Source organism: Aulostomus chinensis, chromosome 8, assembly GCF_037954235.1.
Source record: "Aulostomus chinensis isolate RoL2024-O1b breed Wild chromosome 8, RoL_Achi_v1.0, whole genome shotgun sequence".
Lineage (NCBI taxonomy): Eukaryota > Metazoa > Chordata > Actinopteri > Syngnathiformes > Aulostomidae > Aulostomus > Aulostomus chinensis.
Window position 1 is genome coordinate 29021130 of NC_141327.1, and position 23722 is coordinate 29044851.

At 48.6% G+C, this 23722-nt stretch overlaps 1 protein-coding gene and 1 long non-coding RNA gene across 3 annotated transcripts in view; one reads left to right on the forward strand and one right to left on the reverse strand.

Moving 5' to 3' along the window:
• Positions 1-13593, forward strand: part of LOC147258004 (uncharacterized) — a 57539-nt gene extending 43946 nt beyond the window's left edge. The window contains exon 3 of one of the 2 annotated variants that reach the window (XR_015117659.1): positions 12607-12629. Coding sequence is in view for 1 of the 2 variants with exons in the window: in XM_086212312.1 (XP_086068438.1) it covers positions 12621-13028 (408 nt within the window). In the remaining variant the exon portion in view is untranslated. Of the gene's footprint in view, positions 1-12606 lie in introns of both variants that reach the window. The other variant, XM_086212312.1, reaches the window with a different exon arrangement.
• Positions 4844-8684, reverse strand: LOC147258005 (uncharacterized). The gene is made up of 3 exons (XR_015117497.1): positions 8621-8684; positions 8194-8471; positions 4844-5503 (listed from the first exon to the last, which is right to left on the reverse strand). It is a non-coding gene; the product is annotated as an uncharacterized LOC147258005 (long non-coding RNA).
• Positions 13594-23722: the final 10129 nt, after the last annotated feature.

A 23722-nucleotide genomic window follows, 5' to 3' on the forward strand; every position in this document is an offset into this window, starting at 1 on the left:
GTGGCTCCTGCCAGCATCAGAGGAAGAAGGTCTTTGTTTCGTTAATCTAATGAATGTAAACTATCTGAAGAGGTCACTCTTGACTTGGAGATGACGGAGGGAAGTTTCCCCAGGAACATGGAACCTTTTGAGGAACTTAGAACTGATTGTAAGGATCGGGGTCTGAATGTATCATTGACCTAGTCCCTGCTTGTACTTTTCAAAAGCTCAGAACAGTGGAGGCGACGCCAGCAGGGCTGGATATTTCTGACCGGTTGAGTTTTACTACGCCTGCCATGTTTAGCCTGCTGGAACAAACTCCTCCTTACATTTTAGCAAGAATGTGAAAATGAAACCTGCTGAAAGGGTGGACTGATCTGAGATCTGTGGATCTGAGGGTGAAATGACTGGCGCTCCTGCTATGATGCGCTCATAAGTCAGCGGTGTCAGTGTGTGATCGAGGTAACCACGTCACGCTGGTTCTTGCATACCAGAAAGCGTAATCGATCACTTGTCCCAGATTCCCTGCTTTTTGCATTAATTCCGTTTTTTAAGGATGAAAGGTAGAGGTGTGTGTGTGTGTGTGTGAGAGAGAGAGAGAGAGAGAGAGAGAGAGAGAGCAAATGGGAAACCTGAGAGTGAGTGACAGGAGATGAAGACGACGCTTGAAGGAAGTGAAGTTGCGTGGACGAGTTCTGTTCTTGCCGCTGAGACCTGAACGAACCACTCAGCTGTACGGATGTGGAGTGAAGCAGAATTAGAAAGGAAAAAAAACTAGTTTGGAGGGCTCCCCTCTTGCCTGTTGCAGCTTTACACTCATTAGTGGCTCTGGAGCCTGGTTGAGTTAAAGTATATATGAAAAACATTGTTAGTGCCTCAACATTTTGTCCCTCAGAAGAGGATTAAGAAGTCATTTATTTTGCCAAACGTGCCTCTAAGGAAATGGAGTTGCTGCCTGGATTACACCGACGTCTTCCGTCCCACACATCGCTGCGCTTAGACGACTTCTAGATTCGAGTTTTGGGGAAGTCTCATGCAGAGATGAGAGGCAGAAGGGAAGAGTAGTTAACAAAGTCCGAGATCTTTTTCCTTCATTCTTCCTGGACTGAAACTGCCTGATCACAACATTAAAAACCATAATAATGCTTGAAATGATGGTTGAAATTGGCAACAACAAAAATGGAAATGCTTAACAGGGAAAATGAATCATTAGAACTGCAGCAAACATTTGACACTTAGCCATGATTCCCTGTTGTCTGTATCAGATGGACCCCATGCATGACTGCTTTCTCCTTTATTTGCATTTACTAGATACATTTTAATTCCATTTTATTATCCTCTTAAGCCCTGAGGGTTCTCAAGGTCAGGTTCGTCCGAACAGACCGCTCGGCAACCATCAGGTCTGTGTTCACGACCTGGACTCTCACGGTTTTTCAGGCTTGAGGTTTGATTGCCGCTGCACGAAGCCTGTTCATAGGATAGAACGATGAAAGTGGAACGAAGAGGAGCCAGAGGTGTGGTGTCCCCCAGCAGCTGATACAGATGTGGCCCGGGAGGCAGTTTCACGTGAAGAAACCAAGCGGGTCGGTTTGAAAGGTCGCCGGGGGGAGAAGTGTTTGATGTATTCCGGGTTTTACAGCTGCTCCTGACATCAGAGGATAAAAGGCTGCCGGCCGGGCAGAGGAGCTGATCCACTCCGTCGCTGGTAAAAGAACTTCGCCATAAAAGAAGCTCACAAAGTCGTCACGATGGAGAGGAATTCATGGACCGCCGGAGCTGATGATGATGACGATGATGATGATGACGATGATGATGATGATGCGATGAGTCATGGGCTGCTCTGGCACCACACAGCGACTTCCCATACGTTTGTATTCTTCCTGGTTGGAGCAAAATTCTTTCGAGACTTTGTGAAGTTTGGTTAAATTGGCGGGTTTAGGAGTTTGACGCCTGCTGAGGATGCAAGGTGTTTGTTTTTGTTTTTGTTTCGTGTTTGTTAGCCTGTTAGCAGGATTACGCCGACATTTAAGCCGTCTTCTTGAAACACGTAGGAGTGGGGGAGGGGCCAAGGAGGCCAACATCCAGGTCTTGGAATGGATGTGAATAAACAGGCCATCCAGGATTTCTTCTTGTTAAATCACTTTCTTGGTAACCGCGTAGATCATCATGAAAAAAAAAAGTTGGAATATGTATGGCTAAAAGTTCAAAAAGAGCAACTGGACGACATTGTGGATTTTTTGGGGGGGATCAAAATAAGAATTTAAACAGGATTGTTTATTATTAGACATTTACATCCCTTCCACCAAAATAAGGGCATTATTTATTTGAAACCTGTGACATGACTCCATTCCAACTGTATGTTACTGTAACATGTTGCTATGGTACCGTTACCGCGGTAACGTGTTCCTCCTGACACTGCTCACGTTTGCGCTGAACTGCGAGTGAGCTGAAGGCACCAGAAGGCAAATAACCTCCTCTGGTGTTGCTTCAGTGTTCATACTGGCTTTTCCACACGGGTTCAGTTTATCGGCTTAATCACAGGAGTGTTAGTCTCCGCCCACTGAAGTTTCGCTCGTCAACCGAGATTATTTATGATGAACCTCTCTCTCTCTCTCTCGCCCTCCTTCCCTCCTCCCTCCGGTGGTCCTCCTCCACGTACAGTGGCAGTAAATAACATCAACTCCACAAATGAATTCCCGCTCAGCGCTGGTTGGCCTCCTTCATTGTCTCCACCAGGTTAATGGGATAAGTCGCCCATCAATTTGAGGCTAATTCTATTGAACTGTCAGGTGCACTGGGACGTTCCCACAGCTCATGAAAATGCCAACACGCGTGAAGGGGGTGCGGTTCCTCAACCTGCTGACGCAAAGGATTCCATGAGACCATCAACAGGTGAAAATAACCGGCTGCTGATAGAAAAGCTGGACGCGTCAAATGTGAGGGAGAAGTTCACTCGTGTATTCCACGCTTGAATCCCTCAAAACACAGCACACTATGACTGACGGTACCTCTGAGTTGGGAACAAAGTACTAGTATACAAGTAACATGATGTAATTACTGACGATGTCAAAATACGTAAACTAATTTTTGGGTTCTCAATATATGATTTTTTTTTTTTTTATACGAGCAAGAGAGAACATTTTCGAAGCCAAACCTCTCTAGACCTCAGAAACCTGGCTCACAAAAACACCGAGTGGACGGAGGAGGAGATCAAATTCGAGGGTACTCACATTTCCCTCCGCCAATCCAATATGACATCATCAGATTCAGTTACAACATCCATTCAAATCCTGCCGAAACGAATTAAATCCAGACACAACTTTTTGCCGCAAACAGGCAAAGCAACGCAGGTGAACACATGACCTTGGCACAGGTAAAGAACCATGAAATCCAACTGGTGCTCCAACTCAGCAGGGTGCCATTGAACCAGGGGTTTTACTGTGACCACATCCAATCATGTGATAGGTCGTTTGGTGTATTTTCTGTGAGTTTGAGCTGGAAGTGAATGTACCTCTTTCAGCTAATGTGCCTGGTCGTGTTTGACCACGGCAGAACTCAGTGTGGAGAGGTCAGTAGGGGAGGGGCTGAGGCCCGGAGAGCCTGAATGTTCCACGCACACTGAGGGAGAGGCAGCACAGACAGAAGTGTTCCTGGCAGCCTGTCTGCTGCATGAACGGGTGGAAGATGTGCAGTTGATGGATGGAAGCCAGCTGGCTCGGAGGAAGCCTGCTGACCTGCAACACGCATATCTTCACCCTTCTTATGTCACAGAACCGCAGATGAGTGCAGCAAATGTGTGTGAGAGAGGAACATCAGGTTGTTGCTGAGGGTGTTGCTGCCTCTGCCAAGCGTGGCGTCTGCTGGTCGCAGATAGCCTCCAAAAATAAATGGCATCATCCTGTTACAGAGAACAAGTGATTACCTGGTGGAGGTGATGTGGATCAAATCATAGATTCTGAGGCCGGTCGCACTCACACCACTGGAGTCTGACGAAAACCTCCCAGAGATCATCATGCTTGTGGTCTGGATGTGGAATTTTATCAGTATTAAGAACCCAGAGATGGTACGAATGGTGTCCTGGATCTGTAAAACCTGCTTTTGGCAGCAGGGAGGAACATTTGTGAAGGTATATTCTGATGATATCATACGGTGGAGTGTGTCCACGTAGAGGGACGAGCTCTCTGAATGCCGCCTGCTTTATTAATCTGGTTCGGTTTGCGCGCAGCTCTTAGACTCAGTAGAATTTCAGGGTGTATAGAAGAACTGAATCCCTTTTGCAAGTATTTGTATTGAAAAGTTGTATGATGTTATTGAATTTGTCAGCAGCTCAGTCTCAGAGGAATGACACAAACTGTTTCCTTTAGAATCTACATGTAGTCTGGTTCAATTGAGGGTTGTACGTCTAACCTGCAGGCCCGTGAGATGAGATGCAGTCGTCTCTTTCCTCAACGCTGTGAAATTGGTTGAGAAACTTCATTATGCGCTTTGCTACTTTGTAGATTTGAAATGGGACTTGCGTGTACATTTTATGAACAACTGATTTCCGCAGGGCCCTGAAAAAATACGTCTGGCTGTGGCTGCAACGCTGTGAGACTGTGTTGTCTGGGTAATTCATGTTTTTGGGAACACGACTCCTGACATCAGGTGTCAGGAACTGAAGTACACACCGAATATTCACACAGTCCTGACAACCGTCAAATAAACGGCCAACAAAAAGAGTTTCAAGTTTCCCATCTGGCTCAAAAGAAACATACAAAAGTTGCAGCCAAATCACCAGCAACTGCATCCAACAAGAAGGATAAGAAAAAAGAACATTTTAGCTTTGATTCTGGTTTTGCAGGAGTCCAGAAATCGATCCGACACTTCTTACCTGCTCACCAAACATTTCTTTCACATATTTTTTTTCACAACTGTGTTAACTTCACCTTTGACAGGAAGCTCTGCTGGCAGGTGGGACGTGTCTGCATGCTGGTGGACCTGCAGGATTGTTGCACAGGGGACACTGGTCACAACAAGAGCAGTGCTTCTATCAAACAACACGACACCTCGGGTGTCACAGGTGTTGATGGGACGTTCGTTCGGTGAGCTGACTGCAGGATGTGGCCTTTAAAGTTCACGTCACTCCCATGAGACTTCATCAGCGGCGCTGAATCTGACAGAATAACCGGCCTCACTTTCACCAGCAACGTGCGACCACCCTGGTCCAGAGCACCCGCACCTGGCTCCTTCACCTGCGACTTCATCTGAGACCAGTCGCCAAGGCAGCTGACGCCAGAATTTCTGCACCGACTGCCTGAAAAGGGTCTCACAGGAGCGGATCTGAGAAGTCGCTGTCCTCACAGGGTCTTGACCTTTTCTCTGCGATGGACTTCAGTGGGCTAATATTCACCTTCAAGGGCGCCTGGCACTTTGAAGACATGTTCTTTTCATGGATGAATCCTGGATTAATCTGCACCACACAAACAGCACAGGGGGCGAGTGGTGTGTGATGGTGTCCCGTGGTGGTGGCGGTGGGGGAGGGGGGCTGCAAATGTGCAGATATAAGCATGAACAGCAAACACAGGTGCATGTCATGTCAGCGTTAATGCACAGAGACCCGTGACGCGACCCCGAGGCATGCGGTCCTGCCCCCCCGTCTCCTTCCATCATGTCATGATGCTGAATAACCCACGACGCCATGCTGTCAGGATCTGGAGATCATTCCTGGAAGCTGACAACGTCCCAGCTGTTGCACGAGCTGCTTACCTGCCCAGACGTGTAAGCAGCTCGTGCAACACCTGAACCACACCAGGAGAATGTCCTTTAGTCCAGCACCCGTCGGAGAGGCCAGGACAAGACACTCGTCAGGTGCAGGAATTTCCCTGGCGAGGGTCAAACGCTGTCTAGCAACACAGAAGCAAAAGCGTTCCGTTTATATACTTGAGTGTACATGAAGTTTGAACGTCTTGCTCCAGCTATAAAACCTCCACAGGGGTTTCAGCTAACCCCCCCACACACACACCCCCACCCCACCTTCCCAAGCTCCTTCAGTGGCTCAGAAATCAATGTCTGAAGCGAGCGAGTGTACATGGTTGGTGTTCACGGGTATAAGCGCTTGTTTGTCAGTGTTTATTTCTCTCTGGAAAGTCGATGAACAAATGGCTTGTTAGTTGAAGGAAATGTCAATGGGGGACGGTGGAGCTGCACCGGGTTCTACTGGGCCAGATCCATTCTTTCATCTGAGCTAGCCAACATCATTAAGAGCCTGTCGCATTTGCTTTCAGGTGTGTGCTGCCGCTGCTGGCGTGCTATGCAGAGGTCGTCTGGGAGTTGGGATTGCTGGCTTGATTCTCAGTGTTTACTACAGACGTCCTTAGCCTGCTTTATTTTGGTAGATCAGCTACAATCAGAGTTCCTACTCTCCCTTTGGCACTGCAGCACTCTGGGTTTTGGCCCCCTCAGATATTAGATGGGAGGATCTGCTGTGTGTGGTTCCTGCTGTATTACGCCGTGTTATCGTTGAATACAATGATTTCTGAGTGGCATCATAGCTGTACAAGTTGTTTGTTCCAACTCTCTGATATGACATATTTTTAGTTTGGTGTGTTTAGCTTTAGGCATAAAAGCACTTGGTTAAGGTTTAGAAAAGGTGTTTAAAAGGAGCACCATGTTGAGGGAAGCAAACATTCAGTAGCTGCCCTCAAAATAGCAAACGTACAAACGCATTTTATTTTAAAGGAGGCCTCCTAGAAGTAACTGGAACGAGACCGAACAAGCCACCTGAGGTCTGCTGCTCCAACACTGACACAAGTAACAACCTCTCCTACATGTGAGGGAGTCTCTGGGCCATTGAGCCTTCAGCACAGTCTGGAGCCTGCTAATGAGAGCGCTAACTGCTGACGAGCAGTGTGTGTGTGTGTGTGTGTGTGTGTGTGTGTGTGTGTGTGTGTGTGTGTTTCATCCCTGGCCATTCTTTTTTATCAAGTCAGTCCTCTATCGAGCCTCTGATGCTTTTAACTGAAATGTGCATTTCTATGACAACGTTGCCACCCTTCACTTCTCCAGCTGTGGTCTTTCCTGGAGTCCGCGGCTCCACTGAGGCACTGATGTGCAGTGAGGTGTGAAGCAGTGAGCCTGAGAAGGGCAGGGAGGGTGCAGCACAGCCTGCACCCCCAGCAGAGGTGAGGGAGACACCAGAGTGAGCTGAAGCAATTGATATAAGAGAGGATTGTGTTTAAGAATGACAGAGATGGGGCCAGCAACACGGCTCAGCTGTTCCGTGTGCCCCCGACACCACGAGTGCTCTTCTGCTTCGAGCGCTCCGTTTCTCCTCTGCTGCTCTGAGCAACTCCTATTCAGGTTTTTCTCAAGAAGCAAGCAAGAAATGTGTGTCAAATACCAGCCAGGGACAAGTGAGCTCTTTGAAAATAATATCATATTTGTGTTCATGGTTACTGCTGGACAGGAAAGGAAGAAGCATCTGTGTGTTTGTTGGCAGAAAATTAAAAGCCAAACAGGCCGTTACTGTGACAGGGACACAGCTGGTGGCTGCTGGAGTGCTTTGAGACCTCGCCGCTGCACCGCTCGTGAGTCTGGTGTTATGTCTCACTCTGCCCCAGTTACACCGCAGAGGAGAGAACTCCTGTAGTTGGATTGTTGAATGAAATTGTTGAATGCTCTGATTGTGAACGTTGAGTCCTTCTGCCATCATTCTTCTGGTTCAGAGCTGAGTGGAGGCTGATGCTTGCGAGATCATCGCCAATGCTAGTTCCTAACGAGCCAGCTAACTGGCTAACTTCAGGTTGAGGTGGTCATAATGTTTCTGAAGGACTGTATTTACAGAACATTTAGGAGGAAGTAAATAAGAAATCAAAATTTTATGAATAAAAAATATGTATGTGTCTTCATCCAGTTAAATGTAGCAGAGCAGTTTAACTGTTTTCAGAGATCCGGGGTGTGTGTGTGTGTGTGTGTGTGTGTGTGTGTGTGTGTGAGTGTGTGTGTTACAGCTGAGCACATAGATGTCAGGGTTTGATTCAGAGCAAAACCTCAACCCACGACCACACACTCTCTGTGTGTCGCTCCACCAGTGTGTAGCTGAGATGGTACCGATGCTGGTCAGGGGAGAACTCTTTCCAAAGACAATGTTTAAATCACTGTGTAACCTTTCTGTTAATGGCAAAAGTGCAATTCTGAGCTCTTAAAAACCAAGAGGGAACCTTTACAAAAGTGTACCTGTGAGTTTGGATCTGTTTCTCCGTTTTGGATTGTCTGCCCCCGGTTTTCTTCATTTCTTTATCAAATCAGACTCTTTCAGTACATTGGAGGTGGTGAAAATGCCCCAGAGGGCTGTAGTTCTGGCCTGGTTTGTGCTGCTGTCATCGGTGCAGTAATGTGGCGCAGGAGGGCTGAATGTCTGGCCGTGTTACGCAACACATCAGCACCTACAAATAAGAGCTGCACCTCAGCATGGAACACAAGCACAGCGGCCGCTCTGAGGCACCAGACAGTCCCTGAAAAGAAAAAAACACTGAGGGAATTAACTTACTGGCAACGCTCTGAAAAATAAATCCTGCATTCTGTACACATGCGGTCCTTACATTAGCTGATTGATTGGTGCTCAAAACACAATATATCATAATTATGTAACGAGAAATTAAACCTGTCACTCTGTCTTTGTGTGTTTGTGTTGGAGGAGGGGGGGGTTGGACGCTGTAGGTGTCTCTGCTCACTCTGACCCGAGTCTGTGCACAAGCCTGTGATATACGGCTGGCTGCTGACATGTGATCAGAAAAGGTCACGCGGCGTGTGACATGCGTCGTTAATCACTCCTGGACGCTGCTCGGAGCTCCCGGCACCATCGAGGAGACGGCTGGGAACTTCTGTGTCTTTATTGCCTTTTAGCTGAGTACCAACTCAACAAATCCAAGGCCGAAAAATTGGCTTTGTCCTGAGAGCAGAGCAGCCAGTAAATCAGCCGCTCACCTGGGGAGAAAACTGGAGCTGGTGTCTGCCGCGTCTCATGGCGCGTGATGTCAGCTGACGTTGGGGCGTATATTGTATGTTGGATATTTCCGGGTCACTTTGCCGGTTTTATACCTCTTGTGTATTTGTGGTAGAATTCAAGTTCTTGTGTTGCATTTGTCCTGCTTGCAAGACAAACCACCAGAGGTCGTTTGTCCCGTCAGCAGTCACACTTTGGAACGTAATCTTATTGACTTCATCAGCAAGAGCCATGTATGAACTTCTCTTTGAAGATGTTGTTCCAAGTGTTAGCTTGTGTTTTTGCTGTCGTTGACAAGATGGTGTGCCACGTAAAAAAAAAAGCTGCTGGCAACGAACCTCCTCCTCGTGAGACTAATAAAGTTGTTTGGCTTGAACTGAATTGAACGGCTAGCAAGTATATGGCTAGCATAGCATATGGAAGGAAGTGAAAAATAGCCTGCTTCTCTTGGCACTTGGCGTCCTGCAGTGAATAAAAATGAAAGATTTTCTATTTGTCTCAACAGCAAAGATCAAAAATCACAACAGATTTGCTGAGTTGAGGTTTTCTGTAACCGTTTCAAACACGTTCACTGGGATTCAGGCTCCTTCAGGATATCCGTGGTTTCGCTAGTCAGACTTTGTCAAATGGGAGCAGCAGCACAGCCCAGGCCTCTGCTGCTCTGGGCCCCAAAGATCCAGGTCCCACAGCCCCAGAAGGGCCCACCCCCCCCCCCCCCCCCCCCGGCAGCTGATCTGTCTGCTGGTGAATCCAGAGGAACTTCCCTCTGCGTCCAGGTTGCAGCACAGTTACTTCAATAAACGGGAATCTAAATGGTCTTTTTCCTGAAAGTAAACCAACATGTGAACATGCAGGGAATATTAGCTTGGCCTGATCCTGAACCCTCACCACTGCGGGTTGGTGATCAAACACAGGAGACACTCAGGGGCACTACCATGTAAATCAGTCACTCAGGATTCAGCTCAGAATGTTGATGACATTTTAACATTTCCATAGAATTAGCTGGACTGCTGGTTGTGTTGCATTTTTGTTGTTGCCAGCAGTAAATAAAGTGATATGTATTCGAGTCACTCTGATGTCTGCAGGAGACTCAAGAGCGTCCTGGGAGGGGAACATTCAACATTCCATTATCCTGAAATTGCCATTCAGGGCACAGCAGCGACTAATGACGTACTTACTGTAGCTCTGAATGAAACAATTAGGGACTCTGACCTAATGGAAGCGCGAGTGAAGACTTGGTCGTGACTTGTAGTACATGGACTTCCATGCTATTCCAAAGCACTCTCACATAGGGAGGGGAGGCTAGAATGAGACAGCTAGCGCACCGGTGGGTTTCAACAGAAGGCAGCGGTCACAACTTCCGCCTAAGCTTCTCGCTCTGTCAGGGCGGCGAGCACCAGCAGGTGAGCTAGCGCGGGTTTGACTCTTTGACCCCAGTAAAGTAAAGTCAAGCTCCTTCAGATTGGCAGCTGTGTGAAACTTGAGCTTCATCTCCTTCCTCTCCACTTTCCATGGTTTCAGTAAAAAAAACCGACGGTAAACGGCAGTTGTAGAGGGACTCCTCTCAAAATGTCAGGGATGACGGCCAAAAGTGCCTCGCCGGTCTGGGCCGTCCCTTTGACTGCTGGGCTCTGCTGCTGCTTTTTCACAATTCGCGGTTTGACAGTGAAGGTGTTGACGGGGCGAGAGTGGTGGGAGAGGCGGGACCTGGCTGGGCCTGAACAGAGGGGCGTTGCAGTGCTGTGGGGGGGCTTTTCTTGGCTTGTTCTTGTATCCTGTGGTGAACCTTTAAGGCAATGACACAAGACGGATCAGGATGACCACTGACGTGACGGGTTTTTGAAACCAGTCTTTTCTTGTTTGAACTCTCAGCAACATTTGGTCTCATGAACACACAGGAGTTGAAATCTGCTTATGAATCTTAATATTTGCTCAACAGCCCCTCAGCGTCTTTGCTCTGGTTGTGTAGATTTTTCTTTCCTTGCAGGGATCCTATTAGTCTGCTTCTACAACAATCTAATTTCCCTGCAGGGTTCCATAAAATTTTATGTTATCTCACCAATGAACCGATGATTAGGCTGCCAGATGCTGAAATTTCTTCAACTCCTTTTTCCAGGCAACAAAAGCTCACTGCAGTGCTTTGTTATTTGTTTCTTCTTTATCTCCCGTCTAATTAGCCTGCTTTCCTCTCACTGTTATTAACGTGTACGTGTAAACTCGAGCATGCAGAGTTGATGCTGCACTTCCTCCTCTGCCATGCCGACGATCTGCTGTTTCCAATCAAGGAACAGAAATTACAGGGTTCCTCTTTGTTGCCAACGCGTCAGAACTGAAGTCCCGCTGTCAAAACCCTTCGCTACACAAGCAGAGTGGAAGTCTGTGCCGACGGAAAGGTGAAGCGCTCTGTGTGCGTCGAGTTCAAGAACGTTTTTTTGGTTTTTTTTCACAAATCAGTTCAACTCTTCACTCCTCTGAATTTCTTTGTCAGGACTTCTTAAGCCCAAAGAATCTCACTTTTGGCTCCATGAATCTCCGACTGACCGTGGAGTGACACGTCGAATTTGGGGGACCGGGAACTTTGTTCTTCCTCACTCGCGTTTCAGCATCGTCTCCTGCGTAGAATTAGAGGTGGAGGAAGATGGCGTGACATCTCTGTGTCGGGCATCCGAAAATATCCACACCGCCATTTACGCAGCGCTTCGTACGTGAGAGAAGACTCACCGCTGGTCGAAGTCAGTGGAAACTAAGCAGTTAGCATCACCATGGCAACCTCTAACTGCAGCTGTTTGAGCTCAGCTGACCCGACTGCTTCTTTGACTTCAGGGGTGTTTTTCAATCACTTGACTCTCAAATTGGAGCAAAATATCAACTGGATGAGAAAATCGTTCAACCTTGGAAGATTAAATTGTACCACGTATGTGATGCTGCCTGTCTGCGTTTGTCAAAGCGGCGAGTCTTGTTGCGACTCGTTCAGACGTGTTGATGTGTTAAGGCGGCTTTCTTCCAGGTGAAACGAATGTTTGGCAAAGCTGCATGTCGGTAAAACAGGAGTGACACTTGATAGAAGATGAAGAATACGAGCCATTGTGTGTAATTCTTCCCTCTCATTCCTTGTAAGGAAAAAAAAAAGAAAGAAAGAAGCCGGAGCAGCACTGGAGCTCAAGTTGCCGTCTATGCAGGAGACCTCCAGAAGCATTGGACTTCAGCTTTTGCTCAAACATTGGAAATCCATGGGCAGGTGCCACTCACGGGTATCAGGAGTCTGGCTCCGTCTTTTCTGTCCCCAGCTACACAGAATCGATCGCTCCCAGCACTTAACTTCTCACGCTGAACCTTCTTTTCTTTACATGTTGGTTCCCTTTGTCCGGGGCTTTTAGCACGTTCCCCAGCCTCCCCTCGCTGCTCTCCTCCTGCTCAGCCTGCGGCTCTGGTTTAACAGTGATTACATCTTTGAAAGTCTTTGAGGAGCTGTCGGTTGTGTTTTAGTTGTGTTGAGGGGGTAACAGATTCAGGAAATTCCCTCCGTCGCCTCCTCTGAGTGTTTCTGTAACTGTCAGCCTGCTGGTGTGTGCACCCATTTCAGCTCAGTAAAGTCGTTGGTAAATTAAAAATGTTCTGTCTTTGTGTCTCCTTGCTCTCTCCAGACCGCCGCGTTGCCATGACGAGCGAGGAGGAGGAGGGCCCCGGCGTTGCAACATCATCGGCAACGACACAGTCGGCAGCAGATATCTCCAGGGTAACACCGGCCATAGCCAGGGGCGACAGTGATGACATCATCATTACCTCCTCCCCCTGCAGGCCCTCCCAGTACCACCTCCCATGTCCTGAGGAGGAAACAGGAGAGGAGAGGATTATTGAGGAAGAGAGGCTCGAGGAAGAGGACGTGGAAGCGGACGACGACGACGACTGCAGCGATAACACCAGCGTGTTAGTCGTGCCCTACCCTGATCTGGTTCCCGTGGTCTTCTTCTGCCTCAAGCAGACAACCTGTCCCCGCAGCTGGTGCATCCGTATGGTCTCCAGTCCATATCCTTTTGATGTGTATGCAGAGCTGCATGTTCACTGACCTCCCACCCAGTCAGAGCAGCGTCGCGGCTGCCGAGTGCCGTCAGTCTTTCTGGGAGCGGCTCAGATGAACCACACTTCCTCACCTGTACCTCCAGTGTCACACCTGCTGAAACTGCCGCTTTGCTTACCACTCGTGTCAGAGCCAAGAGTTTCGTGTTGGGAGACACCAAGTCACCCGGAGACAGAGTCGTTCCAGGACGTGACCTGTCAATCACAGCACTTGTATTTTAGTGTCATGGAAACTTTGAGTTAGGGGGGGATGTTAGAAAACTGTGTGTTTCCTCCCCTTCACTCTGGCTAAGCGAGTCTCTAAATTTATTCCTTCAGGGCCCAACTTCATATTTTGGATTCCAAAACAACAGGGGGCAGCACACACCCAGAAATTTAGGGTGTCTGCCCCCTTTTAAGAAACAAAGATGACAACTTCTTAGCTTGAACTAAGGGTGAAACTCACAGTTTACCAGTAGATTTCCACTCCATTCCCCTGTGTATTACTGTCAAAATAATCTAGATTAATTAATTTAGTGCCGTGGAACTAAAATTATTTGCTTAACCTGAGCAAGTTTTGCAGCGTTTTGCCTGTGAGCTCATGGATCAGCAGGCGATCCAAAGCCAGCTGCTACACCCTCAGAGTTTAAACAAGTTACCTTGAAAAACCCCTCTCTCCTCCTTGAAGAATTATCAGCCTTTCATCTGCAGGCTATAATAGTTTTTCTGTCTTTTATCAAAGCCAGTATATGCAGACGCACAACTTTCAGCCATGCCTGTAAGAGAAATGATAAATTTGCTAGCTGTGCTGTGTGTGTGTGTCTGTGTGTGTCTGTGTGTGTGTCTGTGTGTGTGTCTGTGTGTGCGTGTGCATTAGCTGCCCCCAGCAACACGCTTTGCTTATCAGGCTTCTTAAGAGCAACACTTAGTAAGGTGATGTGTGAGTCACTGACAAGCAAACAGATTGTTTTGCAGTAATAGTCACACTGAATATGAATGAATGAGTGTGTGTGTGTGTGTGCGCGTGCCTGCGTGCTTGCGTGTATTTTCTTTGCGTCTAAAAGCTGGGCCATGTGACATGCTGGACTGCTCATTGTTACCTGGCTGTCTGAGGGTTAATGGTTGAGTTAAGGAGGAATATTACACACAGCATAGTCATCAAGAACCTGCTGCGACCCGTCGCCGTAGAAGCGAGGCAGAACCTGAGTGTGTGTGTGTGCTAGAGGAGAAGCGTGACCGTGGACAGCACGAGTGTGTCAGCAGCTCTCCGGGTGATTCCTTCCCTTCCCTCCTGTACCAGTGCTGACTATTTAAGATCTTTCAGTGGTGTCGCTGACGGTGCGGGGAAATCTCCAGGTGAATGTCTCACCTGTGGTTACATCCAACACACCTGAGGCAGCAAGACGGCTGCAAGTGCGTGTGCTGTTCAAACAACATTGACGCCAGGCAATAAAACGTCTCTGGGAATCGAGCAATGACGCCAGCGCTGCATCTGGACAGTCGGACTGTCAGCAGGTGAAGGTTGGGTTCTGGGGAGCTGCACTGAGAGAACACGTCGTGGGCTGGCCTCTCACTGAGCGTTTGTCTGTGTAACGCCAGACGTCCCAGCTGATCCCAGCCATGACTGCGACAGGCAGAAAGAATCGGTTTAACAGAAATGTTCTGCCTCAAACAACAGGCCGTCTCCCATTTCCATTCAGAAGGCAGCGCATCAGCGTCGGGTGACTGACATTCATTTATCACCAAAAGGAGACCAAACACAGACATGCACACAGTGGGTTGGGAGGCCATCGCCCATCGGCGGCTAAATGAACCGCCCTGTCACCGAAGATCTCCTGAGTCAGAGACGGAACACCTTTGGTCTCTGATCTTGATTCTCTGACCCGTCTCAGTCTCAGGCTTCACGTCCCAGAACCTCAGTCTCGTCCCCTTCAACAACACACAGGTGGAGTCAGTGTGGTGTCACCCAGAAGACTCGATTGAGGGTTGAAGTACTGCAGCCAGTACGCGACTCGAGGGTTGAAGTACCGCAGCCAGTACGCGACTCGAGGGTTGAAGTACCGCATCCAGTACGCGACTCGAGGGTTGAAGTACCGCAGCCAGTACGCGACTCGAGGGTTGAAGTACCGCAGCCAGTACGCGACTCGAGGGTTGAAGTACCGCAGCCAGTACGCGACTCGAGGGTTGAAGTACCGCAGCCAGTACGCGACTCGAGGGTTGAAGTACCGCAGCCAGTATGCGACTCGAGGGTTGAAGTACCGCAGCCAGTACGCGACTCGAGGGTTGAAGTACCGCAGCCAGTACGCGACTCGAGGGTTGAAGTACCGCAGCCAGTACACGACTCGAGGGTTGAAGTACCGCAGCCAGTACACGACTCGAGGGTTGAAGTACCGCAGCCAGTACGCGACTCGAGGGTTGAGGTACCGCAGCCAGTAACTGACGGGGTGATGTGTGTTTCCCAGCAGGTTCCTGCTCACGCTTCTCTCCTGAAACTTGAAGGAGCTCCACTCAAGGAACCGTTCTCGATGATGTTCTCTCTCTGAACCTTCCGGGAAAAATTTACGCGGGGGAGTTCAGAGTGGAAACAGTTTTGCAAAGACCAAGTTGAAGAAGAGATTTTAGTGACTGCGTTTTTTTAATGTTTTCTCATCATTGGGATGAGGGCGTCCCTCCTCCTCTGACAGCAAATCATTTCTCCTCGTCATTGTGGTTAAAGATTTTGCGAAGGCAGGGGGAGGGAAACGGATCGCCGCTGGCTATCGCGAGTATTGGACAAAGGAAGTGGAGCTGCGCTGCACCTCCTTCAAATGGCTGTTGGGTGTTGCGCTGCAGTTTCTATCCAGGCTTTGATGTTTTTGTTCCCGTGGCCAATGGCTGCTCGTTCCAGGGTGACGGCCATCCACCCACGAATGCGTCCCTGTGAAAAGGACGTTTTGTCCTCTTGAGCAAAGAAAAACTAAACTTTCATTCATTTTGGAGATGGAGTTTTTGTTGTTGTTGTTTTTGGTGCATCCATGACGCTGAGCCAAAAATATTAGAAGCACCAATTAGTGCCATGAAAGCTCAAACACAACAAACATCATATTTTTGCAGAGTTTTGTCTAAGAATCTAACATCTTCTTTACTCACTTTAGCCAAAAATCAGACGTAGAATCAACAAGTCTTTTTTAGATTTTGTTGAGTTGGATGATAGTAAATCAACAATAATCAAATCAGGCAATTTGGCCAACAGACGAGGACTAAAGCAATGCATGAATCAATACAGCTGCCCTACCAGGGAGGATCCCCTGAGGCAGGAGTGAAGGATCCACTCAGACACTGGAGCTCCAGCAGCTACAACCAGCCTGCAGAGGCTCAGCGCCACCCGAAGGAGGTCGTCTCTACCGTTGGATGTTGAAGAGCAAACTTGGTTTAGTGAAGCGAGGGGGCTGCAGGAGTGCTGCAGGTGAACACGGCTCACAGCAGAAGTACTTGAAGTTCTCTGGTGTGACTGAAGTCCTGCCAGCAGCTTCACATCCCTGAAAAACCGCTGTTTGTTTGTTTGTTGCTGGCTTGTTCGTTCCTCACGCTGAATCAGCCCCGAAGTAGCAGAGGACGTGAAATGAGATGGCGGAAACATCACAATCTGTGGTTTCTCCTCTCCACAGCAAAACAGCTTCAATGGGGGGGGGTTGTGTGTGTGTGTGTGGGGGGGGGGGGATGCTGTCGCCATACCAACAGCTTTGATTCCGCTGATGCTGCTGTGAGCGCCGTGTTCACCGGCAGAGTTCGTTCACACAGAGGGAAATAATCAGAGCCGCACGGGAGGCAGGGAAGAAGGGATGGATTCAGAAAGAGAGATGAACGATGTCCAGGCTGACCTGAGAGAACCGGAGCGGGAGGGCAGGCGCTGTCATTCTGCTCCAAACTGAAGCTAATAGCAAAGGGACAGTCAGGCAACCTCTGATTCCCTCTGGACCGGCACCAGACCCCCTGTGCCCCTGGACACAAGCCTCCACTCACACGTCGACCCAGACACACAAATATTTCACACCCAGTGGAGCCAACAGGTTGCAGTCGAAGCAGTAATGGGAAATATGTTTTTCTGTCCTGAATGACTTGACTTAAACCCTTAGTCCCAGTCCATGGGGGACTGGTCCACCTAGCTGTAGCAGCGCGTGAGCCAGCCACGGCTCTAGACCGGCCCGGGTGGTTAGAGCAGCTTGACGTGTACTCGACGTTTAGATTCGTATCCGTTTGCTGCTCTGAAGCCAGTTTGATGAACAGCTAAGATGTCTCTGCTCTCGTCCGTCTGGGAGGGGCAGAGTCCACCAGAGCGTCCGTTGATCTGCGTGATGAGTCATCATTTCAGCTGCAGCTGGTGACTTCTGCCGGCTGGAGGTCGAACCTGGAGGAGTCACGCGTCTTTTCACTTCATTTCCCTCCAAGTTCCAGCCGCTCTACCCCGGAGGAACCCGAAGGGTTGCTCAGAATGAAAGAGCGAATTTGTTAGCGATCGCCCCGTGGAGACGAGACCTCATCAGTCAGAAGAGGCGAAGTTACTGTTGTTTTAATTTCAGTCTTGCCTGTTGCAACATTGATTGCTACTCAGCTTGTAGACCAGTTTTGAAACAGGCAGGTGTCCCCCCTTCAGGACGCTCCTGTCTCCTAGCTGGACATGCTGCGCGGAGGACGTAGACCCGGTGATGAAGAGATGGGGGGCAGTGCTGAACATACACATTCTGTCTTCACCACTTTTGTTTTCTCCTCATAATTAGTGTTACCGCCGTCTCCACTTTCATCTCTCCTCCCTCTTCCCCTCGCTCTCTCGCTGTGTTCCCATCCCCTCTGCTCTCCCAGACACACTGCTTATGCTAATGCCGCTATTAATCATTATGCTAATGTGATGGTTAATCACTATGCTAATGTCACTGTACCAACCTGCCAAAGTGGTGGAAATGCTCCATTCAGGAACCGATCCTGTCCTCTTCTCTCGCAAGTCCTCCATCTGGAGTCTCTCCGTTCTTTGATTCAATCTTCCAGCCATTGTTCTGCGTCGTATCACATTCTTCCTCTATTACTGCCGCTTTCACTTTCACCATGAATGAAGCTCAACAGTATGACACTGAACCTGCTCCTGAAGCGGCGCCCGCGTGAAACCACCGTGTCGTTCTCAGACCCGTAAATAACCTCTGAAAACCTGAGGGTTTTCTGAGAACTTGGTAGAATCTTCAGCGTCCACTGGAGCCTTGACTTCAGCAGCTTCTGCCGTGGCCACGACAAGAAAAAAACAAAATAGAAAAGCAGAAGATGACTTGCCTTTGCCCTGTTGTTTATCAAAAACATTTAAAAATGAATAAACATCTAAAACGACGCGGAGGCGGCGGCCGTTCTTGGAGGGAGGAGCCTGCGGATGCTGCGTCGAGAGAGAGACAGAGAGAAACCCATGTTCCGCCAGTCCGCCATTTTAAGAAGGAAACACTTTCTGTATTCTAACCCCAGTTGAGAGTTCAGTTTGTTCTCCGTGTAAAGTAAAACGCAGACGTTCTTCAACTCTTAATTGCAGGATTTTAGGGTCAAATGATTGAATCTCTGTAGTTGAGAGGGAAAGCTGTGATGCAACAGGCAGAAAAAAGCCATAGACGCCACAAAACACCAATTTTACATCTGCAGCAGACATTTCTCCTCTGATAAGCAGGTTGGGTTCATCTTTTATTTCTCTCTTCTCTTTTTCTCTCTCTCATTCTTTCACCCTCCATTGTTTTCCCCTCCTCCTCCTCCTCCTCCTCCTCCTCCTCATCTCCCTCGGCCTCTCTTTGAATTTTCTTCTGCCAAATGTTGACAGTCAGGTGACACAGATGGGGAGTGTGTGTGTGTGTGTGTGTGTGTGTGTGTGTGTGTGTGTGTTGGGGGGGGGGGGGGGGCTGCTCAGACCAAACCCTTTTATTCCATTCAGTCTGAATGGAATCCGTGATGACAAAGTGAATGTTTGTTCCGGGACAAAGACGAGACGTTGATGAGCTAAAATTTCATCTCCAATATTAAAAAGTGACATAATGACGTGTTTTGCTCGTTGGGGTCAAGGCGGGGCCAACGTGCAGTATCGGACGGTCAAAGTGCGTTCAGAACGTTCCACGGTAAACCTTCATGGTAACTGAGCATGTATTTGCTCGTGTTCACTTCACCTGAGACGTGTATTTTTTCTTTCCTGTACTCACAAAAACGGCTTTCGTAAAAAGATGTTGAGCAGCCCACACACACTTTGACTTGAGACACGAACACACACTTTGACTTGAGACACGAACACACACTTTGACTTGAGACACGAACACACACTTTGACTTGAGACACGAACACACACTTCCATCAACTAAAAAGAGGGATAGAAGTAACGACAATGTGTCTGAAACTGATAAGCGCTTTCATCTGAAGACTTTGATTAAATGACAAGTGGCTGCAAACACGAAGGCTGACATGGAGAGAGTTTGTCTTCCTGGGCAGGCTGGTGAAGGCGCCGTCAGCGCCTGGCGCCGTCGTTCCACGGGGTTGGACAGTTTCCATCTGCGTGCAGAAGACATAAATTGAGCTCCTTGTTTTTTGAAGCTCTGTGAACACAGTGATGTTTTCGCTTTGCAAACTAAAGAGATAATTAGCCTAATGAAGCAGGTCCGGTGCTGTACTCTCTGGGCCTCCTCCTGCTTCCCGGACGTGCCTGGAACTCCTCCAACACCTTAATCAGATAGCCGACTCACCTCAGATGACTCCTTTCAGAGCAGCTCCGTTCCAGCTTCCTCTGGGTGGGAGGTCACTCGTTGGGGTCGCCGCCGTCTGATTCTTGCAGAGATCACCCAGCGGTTGTGATTAAGAGTGAAGGTCACAGTGGCTGGAGTAGGACGCTGTGTAGGAGTTAGGTTTTCATATATATATAGGATATCTGTCAAAATGATTGATTATCAAACTCTGTATAACTGAACTACAGTTAGAACTGCTGCTTGAAATGCTAAATCAGAACCAGTTCAGTGACGAGAGTAAGAACTGGTGAGTCCCAGAGGTAAACGGCTTTAATTTGCTGTCACACAAGACAGGAAAATCGACTCAGAATCTGGAAACAAAAGACAAAGCTTTTTTTTTTTTTGCATTCTACTGGCTGGACATCAGCACCAGATACTAGTACCAGATACTAGTACCAGATACTAGTACCAGATACTGGCACTAGCCTGGAAATGCGGGGCTCGCCTCTCAGTCCTGCGTGTTTCTGCCATTCTCATGAATTTTCGGAGGGACATTTTCTGCCTCTTCTTCTTCAAAATCCATCCATCGTCATCTTCCTCTTATTCCTACACATTAAGGGTCGCGGGGGGTGGAGCCTATCCCAGTGGCAACAGGCGAGAGGCGGGGTTCACCCTGGACAGGTCGCCAGTCCATCACAGGGCCAACATACAGAGACGAACAACCATTCACACTCACATTCACACCTACGGTCAATTTAGAGTATCAATCAGCCTCATCCCCAAATTGATGTCTTTGGACTGTGGAGGAAGCTGGAGTACCAGAGAGAACCCACACAGGAACAGGGAGAACATGGAGACTCACCCAGAAAGATCCCACGCCCGAGCCGAGACTCGAACCTGGAACCTTCTTGCTGTGAGGCCACAGTGATGACCACTGCTCCACCGTGCAGCCCCTTCTTCAAAATCCTGTGGCTAATTTAGTTTTATATTATATAATTTTATTCTATAAATTTATTCCTAATTCTAAATATTTCTATTTCTTATTCAGCACGAACTTAAGCAATGCTTAATCAGCAGGTTCTAGTTCAGCTCTCTATTGCTGTGTAGGTCAGGTGGTGCGTAATGGCGTCCCACCTGTGACCCCTCCATGCCTCTGGGCGGGGTGGAGCCCCACCAGAACAGGTCCGCTAACGCTCAACCCGCCTCATCGCCATTTCATGAGTCTGTGTTTTTCACGTCGCCGGCCTCTGGCGGCTCTGCAGTCCTCCGTGGTGATGCCCAGTTGTTGAACAGCAGCTGTGATATTGTGGCTGGTTTTTTCGATGAGCCGATCAATAATGCAATGCTGACGTCAGCGGTTATTTACAGTGGCAGGTGGACGGTGTTGCTGTCTTCCTGTGGGATTTGTCTGCATGGAACATTGAGCCTTCCACTCCACCAGCCTGAGTCTAGACAGCGAACGCGGCTTCCTCTTACACGTCACGCCGTCATGTGATTCCTCCCAAACTGTTGCTGCTGGGTTGAAAGGTGCTGAACGAGTCTGGCCGCCTCTCTGCAACCTGCTGATTTACTGCATATTTTACTGCACATTTTGTGGTTTTACCGTTGCAGTGACGCCATCTTTCTTTTCTTTTTACCATGTGACCTTTTTCTTTGATTATAACTGACTTAATTGAGTATTATAGCACCCGGGGGTGGTGGTGGTGGTGGAGGGGGGTCTGGAACAGGGGTGGGATCCTTGACACAAGCATCCTGGGTCTTGAGTTGACTCCCGTCCTCAGTAAGGGGACCGTCGGGTCCAGTTAGCGCTTCCCAGCAGCAGCAGGGTTTTAGAGTGGTGGCTATGGAGAACACATATTAGATCAGTGAGCTCATTAAGGGGCTGAGCTATGAAGGAATTCTTTATTTTTGCATCGTTGTCTCGGTTGGTCGGAGTGGAGCTGTTTGTCTCATCAGCCTTCAACTAATTAGGAGCAAGGTTTAACCAGCCAGGCTGCTGATTCTAACCTCTGTGGAAGTCGGTTTGGAACTTCTTTATCATGACCAGCGATGTACAAACATGTCATTTCCTGCCTTTAGATGGTTGAACCAGGTGTGTGTGTGTGTGGGGGGGGTGGGGTGGGGGGGGGGGGGTTATGATTTAATTACCACAGAAGACAAAGAGGTGAAAGTTTATGTTTCCCCGTATTTTTAATAACTTTTTATTTCTTTTCTTTTCTTTTTTTTACAAAATTCTCTGTGGGATTTTATCTTGAACTTTTATGGAGATTTTTTCACACTTGCTCTGGCAGTGTAAACATTGTTGCACAGGCCAATAAAGCCCTTATGAATTGAAATTCAAATTCAGTTGGTGAGCCAGCCCGAGGCGCCGGGGAGAGATGATGCACGCCACCTGTTTCTGGCGTTCATCGAATTGAACCAGTCCTCCATTAACCTACATTTTCCATTCATGGCCCTGCTGGCAGTTCTGGTGTTTTTTCACACTCTGACATCAGATCAAACTCTGAAAGCTTCGGATATTCGGCCGTACAAAGTGTAGTTTCTGGTGTCGTGCCATAAAAGTGAGCAGTGCCAGAGTGGGACAGGTGAGACGGAGGTCACAACGTTGTTGACCCCTGGTTTCACTGCCAGCTCCTTCCTCGGTGCTGGAACATGGATGCGTGCGCCCTGCTGCGACAGACAGCCCTGAGTTGCTGATGTCAAAAGTTGCTGTGCCGTCTTCCTGCTGGTAGCTGCCAATTCATATCATTGTCAGGTTGGCACCGCCCACTGAGCCTGCAGGCGCTGGAGTAACACGCTGGTTCCCGCAGAGAGAGACGGTTCCACGGTGCACACACCTTTGTTGAACGGGGTGATGCAAGGTGAGCATAAGCCTTCAGAGCACTGCAGAACCAGTAATTAGCACAGCGGGTTGTTGCGCGTGTGTGTGTGCGCGTGTGTGTGTGTGCGTGTGTGTGTGCGTGTGTGTGCCTGTGCATGTGTGAGCGATTAGCGTCACTGCTATCACCTCTGTTGTTTTCCCCTTTACCTTCTCTTCCTCACGCCCCCAAAACCTTTGTACCTCACTCTCTCCTCCCCACGCTTCACAGCCATGTTGGTCGCCATGGAGATGTGTTGAGGCAGGTGGTCCAGCCCCATGTTGCTGCTGCTGATTTCCCTCAGTCCAGCGCGTGGGTTATTTATAACTGTGTGTCTGGCAACATTCAGTGAACCAAAACTGACCTTTTTCTGGTAACTGACACTCACCAGAAACACTTTTACTGTGTGTGACACATTTTGTGCAGACTTGGATTGTGAAAAACAACAACAGCACAAAAACAAGCCAGAAGCAAACAGTGCAAGTTGTGACGGAACGGCCGTGTGACCTGACACGCCTGCCGGCTCGTGACACACAACCATCCAGACCGTAGAAACAGCAGCACTTTCAAGAAATACTCATCAGATGATTGGATGAATCCTCCGTCTATCACAGGCTGAATTCCACCAATCAGATCAGAGAACTGATGTAGAAGTCGCAGCCAGTTGGGGGAAGAGTGAAAACCTCTGGATGCGTGGATGGATGCGGCGCAGCATCGGCGCGTTTCCATCCCGGCCGTCTACGGTCACGAGCTCTGGCTGATGGAAACAATCGGATCGCTCATTGATCCTGATTTGTTCAGTGAAGACCGACAAGCGTTTTGTTTTCTGGCTCCAAGCCTCAAATTTTGGAACCCAATGTTAATTTGTTTCGGAGGAAACTAACAAAGAAACTTCTAGAAGTCAGAAGAGGAGCCTCAAATGAAGCCGTTCACCCAAGTTTGGCAAATGACAGTCATTAGTGTGTCATTAACACTCGCCTCCAATGATTGCTATCTGCATGGTGTTATCTTGGGAACTGTGACTGGCATGTGTTAATGTGTGTGTGTGCGTGTGTGTGTGTGCGTGCACATGAGCGTGTTTGTTTATCTTTCCTCTGTGAACCAAAATTAGCGTCTCAATTTAGGGAGCCTCTCGA